This window comes from Ictalurus furcatus, chromosome 26 (genome assembly GCF_023375685.1).
Source record: "Ictalurus furcatus strain D&B chromosome 26, Billie_1.0, whole genome shotgun sequence".
In the NCBI taxonomy this organism is placed as follows: Eukaryota; Metazoa; Chordata; class Actinopteri; order Siluriformes; family Ictaluridae; genus Ictalurus; species Ictalurus furcatus.
Window position 1 is genome coordinate 2202393 of NC_071280.1, and position 5501 is coordinate 2207893.

The following is a 5501-nucleotide window of genomic DNA, read 5'->3' on the forward strand; positions in this document are numbered from 1 at the left end:
GATTCTAAGAAAAAGACATAGACTAAGTCCTAGGCTGTGGCACACATAAACAAAGATGAACAAAACAACAAAAGCTTGACAGTGAGGTGCAGAAACACTAGGATTTATTTAAGGTTCCTAATGAGGGTGAGACGAGAAACAGATGAGCGTGATTAGGACATGTGATGTGCTGGGGCTGCTGGGAAGTGTAGTTCAGCATGCTTTGGGCGCTACCATGAGAACTTAGTCCGGGCTTTGGCCTTGTTTTGGACTCGACAGCCCTCATGTGGTGATAATTTCAGCACAGCTATCATATTTAACATATCTACAATCAGTCTCAATTTGTTACTGATGGCTAAAATCACTAAACAGTTAAGAAGTGTATAGATGTGGGTAAGATTTGGTGGAGTGAGAGGTGTGAGGCTCTCATTACAGTATCACGGCTGTAAACGGGGGTGCTAGCTGAACAGTAAAGTTCTGTTCTAATAGGTGGAGTATTGTGGGTTTAAATCTCAGGAGTTATGCATGGAGTTATTCTTCTTCACAATTTTCACATTGGAGAGTAAAAAAATAACTGGACAAAATTAAGAGAAATTCTAATTAATGAAAGAAGTTTTAGTTGATACCACACATATCAAATTATGACCAAAGCTACAATCTCTAAACCTGAGCCTAACTTTAGATCTTCATATTTGGGTGTATGTTTGTGAAGTGTAACACAGAGGAAACACAGGGATACACTAAAATGCTTACTTGAAATTGATTTTATTTGATAGGAAATGTAACTGGCTTCAGTCATTACAGTCTACATTCTCACACATTAATAAACACGTGCTCAGAAATTCCAGGTATAGAAACCATCACCATGTAATTATGCACAAATCTCAATAATGAACCTATTTGTCAACATGTAAAAAGGAAAACATGAGAATTTCACAAAAAAAAAATGTATCACATGACACCTGTATCACCATCATGAATAATAACATTTTAACATCACTGTTTGCGGGGCTAGGTGTTCTAAACTTCCTGCATGGGTGTAAATTACCTGAGTGTGTTATTTCCCTATTCTGACAAAGTGTATGAAAAACAATGAAATGTGCATACCAAACACACTGTAGTATAAAATCAAGTAAATAGATTTCACCATAATTGCCCCTAAACCCTCTATTAATAAGAAAAGCAAGTATAATATAGGTAACATACTATGTGAATATGAAAAGGTCATGCTGTATGGAGACAGTGGAATTTACTGAATATAATATTAAAAATATAATGAAACATCTGGATAAAGAGGATACATTATAGCAAGAGTATAAAAGAGACAGTACTGTAGATCTGCTGATGTTGGATACAGATGTAGGACCACAGCTTGTCTTCAGTCTTCATGTTATTAAAACATATCTTCATGTTTAATAAGAGAAAGAAGAAATTTTAATTACAATATAGAAACAGCTTATGAGATGACATGCGTATAAAAACACTGACTAACCGTCATAGGTAGAGCAGATGAGGTTGAGTTTGTAGCCCTCAGACAGTTCGATCCACTGCTGCTTTCCTCCAGACTGCACTGCTCCGCTTCTCCTCTCATGGCTGCAGTCTTCATTCCATGTCCCATTCCCCGGGGCCCAGTCCTGGTAGCAGACCATCGATCCAAAAACCCAGAACCAGATACGCTGGACGCAGTCGTGACGCAGGCCGAGCCACACGTGTTCGGTGGAGGTGTTTTGAACCACTTCCTTCACCCAGAGCTGCATCTCCTCAGAGCGCACTGAGACAAGGTCATAATGATGGTTCCTGCAGTAGTTCAGAGCATCCAACCAGGTCAGACTCTGATTAATCAAGACCAGTCTCTCTGAAAAAGAGAAATCATTAAATTAAAGATAAAGTGTACATTTACAGCCCAATAGAAAGTTTCACTGTTTTTTTTTTCAGCTTGTATTTAGTAGAGGAACATTAAACCAGCAAAGAAATCTGGATATAAGTGCTGAAAAAATAAAAAAAATAATATATATATATATATATATATATATATATATATATATATATATATATATATATATATATATATATATATATATATATATATATGCATATGTCTTGTAAACAGTTTAATACAAAACAGTATCAGTAATCATTAACAATAATAATACAATAAAAACCACTTTGTTGAAACACCATCATGTGACTCACTCTCATGGCAGAAGAAGGGGAGTTTTTCTGTGCAGTCCACATTGGTCCAGTGGTCTTGATCAGACACATTTACTGCAGCACAGTTCAAACCTCCACTGGGTTTGTCAGAGCTCCAGTATCTGAATGAGGAATTACTCTGATCTGACCACTTCCAGGAATTATTAAACAGACCAATCCAAAAAAGTTCATAAGGTGAACTCTGAATCACTTTCCAGATCTCCTCATTCTCAGTTTTGTTCCTCACACTGACCAGGTCGGTGTATTTCTCTCTGCAGTAGGTCTGAGCATCATACTAGGTCTTTCTCTCATTAATCAACATGTATCTACTAGTGTTTGTGTTCTTTTCTGAAAGACATTTAATTTACATCATGAACAACTCATTCATCACTAAATCAGATTTCTGCCATTAAAAAAACATGTCAAAAAAAATTTAAAGAAACAAAATACTCCACTCAGATCATCCAGATATTTTTCATTAATGTAAAGTCATTAAGTGTTATTTTGCATTTTATTAACATCTATTAGCAAGTTCTTACCTTCATAACACACAAAAGAGAATGTATTATTACAGCTGTAATCGCTCCAGAAACCATCGCTTTTCTGCATATTAACACAGAACTCATTTCCCCCGTTGTTGTTTGGTTCTCCACTGTTCCAGTTTCTGTAAGTGTCTCCGTCTCTATAGAAAGTTTGGTCTGCCAGAGACCACTGCCATTTCCCAGTGCCCTCTCTCTGTAGACCGATCCAAGCTTTCTTTACAGTTTCCTTCTTCAGTGTGTAATTCAGCTTCATCATCTCTCCCATGTCGTTGATGGAGGCCAGATCAGTGTATTTCTCTCTGCAGTAATTCTGAGCTTCACTCCAGGTTTTATTCTCATTCACAAAGTGATAGCGATGAGGAATATATGCTCCTATACCACATACTACTGTGAGTAACATGAGAAAGAGACTTATTATTACATGGTCCTACACTTCTGCAGAAATTAAATATTTATGTTTGAATAATGCAGTATGTAGTATTATTTATTACAAAGCAATTCAAATGCAAAATAAATAAGTAAACAAATAAAAATTGTCTTTGCTTTTAGACAAGATTTTAAAATTCTATCTCCGGCAAAAACGACACCATTTTTTTGTAGCTTTCACAACAACGCAGTTGTGACGTAGTTATTATAAAGTTGTAGAATAACGTACAGAGCTCATGTTCAGAATGAGAACAGAAAGCGAATACACACACACACACACACACACACACACACACACACACACACACACGCTGCAAATCTTTTACCCTTCAGTCTCATTTTTAATTTCGGGAACAAAAAGAAGGGGTAAGGAGTGAGATCTGGTGAATATGGTGGATGTAAAGCATTGTTTCTGGATGAAAACTCCTTGTGTGAAGCTTCACATTGTGTGAACACAGTTCTGGGTGCAACACTTGTCCGGACATTTTTTCCTGATGCTTTCCCACAGATGAGTTCTTTATCATCAAAAACCACAATCATCATTGTCCTGATGTGTGATTTGACCTGACGAGCATCTCCTGAACGTGGCGGTGTTGAAAAGCTCGCGCTAGTGTACTCACTGCTTCGGCAGCAGTTTTATCGAGCAAAACGCCAACTTTCACACAGATGCCTTGCTCTTTAACATCTGCCATGTATACTGAAGAACAAAAATTGCCTAAATTCACGTGCACAATCTTAAAAAAAAATGGCACAAATACCACAAGCAGCCACAAGGTACGACGCCACTCGGGAGACTGACTCACCAGACTATATACTACTACATTAACCTGTTTATATTTCATACAGCTTGGAATAAATTCTAAATGTTGTTGTCATCAGAACAATTACAGTGTGATTTTTTTGGGGATTTAAGTGAATTACTTCTGACACCAGGTGCATATTAAGCCACAGCATGGTTTGTTAAGCTCACATCTAAAGTCATTAAATGTTGAGATAAATAGAGACCATCCACAAAACTGTGTTATAAATGTAAGAGAGGACCTTTACAGTCTTATCCCTGTGTTTGCGGAGTAAACCTGAGAAAAATTCATGGAGCAAAATGGTTTGAAAACACCGCTGCGTCAGCACATTCTGAATCAAGACTTCAGCATAGACAGCTTCATTTATCTATACAAAAATAGCAACAAATCACAAAGTAAATTCATGCACTGGCATGAAAATAGAGCCCAAAATCACGTATGAACCCACATTCACACACACACACACACACACACACACACTGACCTGAGAAGAGCAGGGTCACTGAAATGAGAAGAAACATATCTATAGGGGAAAAAAAAAATCTCATTTCAAACTATTGAAAACCATTTCCAACATTTTTTCATGAATTAGCAATATAATTCTATCTATGTCTCCTGTCCTGTTATCACTTACATTATTGCTGGTGATACCTTCACCAGCCCCCCCCCCCCCCCCCCTCAAAAAACACAACTTTGTCGTTTTACCATGAAACTGGAAAGAGTAAACTCCTCTCTCTAAAACACCATGACTGATAACTGAGATATCTTTCATACAAGTCCCTGTGTGTGTGTGTTACTACAGAAGCAATAACACATTAGAACGAGCGCATTAATATAAACCAACTGTTCAGGTTACAGCCGGAACTACTGTCTGAGCCGTGCTGTAGTATAAACATATCCAAATATATACATATAAACATAAAAAATGTAAATGTTCATACCTCATGTAAATCCTGTACTCCACGCAGGGTGTGTGTTGAGTTTGTGGTAATGTGTGCTTCTGTTCTTCTTCTCAGCTTTTGCACCTGAACATAACAAACCTCTTATTATACAGCATCACCGTCCTCTCTCGACCCCTCCCATCTATTCGCCGTCAGCGTCAGTTCTCATAAACAGGAAATTTCAACAACTTTGAATGAGTTTCCATAAACCAGTCACCGACAACATGAAAAATACTTTTTCACACATTGATTTACACAATCAGGGTGATGAATGGAGACCACTGATGAACAGCAACATTCAAATCTTGCCACAAATTTGATGACTGACAGTTCCTGCTGATGATGAGCATCCCTACAACATGATCCTACCACCACCGTGCTTCGTCGTGGAGATGAATGCCAAACACCGTCTGTATTATGCACTGGTGAAGTGTATGTCTCTGGTCCTCTCTCCTTTACCGTTCCTCTCAGCTCTTTGCATATTGCACTAGAAACAGATATTATCTCACTATCAGCTGTTACTCAGAATTTCAGTTTGGCACCATCATTATTTTCAAAAGGGATTTTTAAAATATATTATTCCTTGGAGTGATTTGAATAAAGGACAGCTATGTCTGTGTGAG

The 5501-nt window shown here is 37.6% G+C and overlaps 1 protein-coding gene across 2 annotated transcripts; it reads right to left on the bottom strand.

The window, feature by feature from the left end:
* Nucleotides 1–645: 645 nt before the first annotated feature.
* Nucleotides 646–5149, bottom strand: LOC128602200 (macrophage mannose receptor 1-like). Of its 2 annotated transcripts, none has more exons than XM_053615852.1 (5): nt 4879–5149; nt 4422–4460; nt 2709–3095; nt 1472–1834; nt 646–1383 (listed from the first exon to the last, which is right to left on the bottom strand). In XM_053615852.1, the coding sequence occupies exons 2-5, from the start codon at nt 4456–4458 to the stop codon at nt 1373–1375; spliced, it is 798 nt and encodes a 265-aa protein (XP_053471827.1). In that variant the 5' UTR covers nt 4459–4460; nt 4879–5149; the 3' UTR covers nt 646–1372. The 2 variants fall into 2 exon arrangements, with proteins under 2 accessions (XP_053471827.1, XP_053471826.1); XM_053615851.1 differs by having other exon boundaries at nt 2709–3098.
* Nucleotides 5150–5501: the final 352 nt, after the last annotated feature.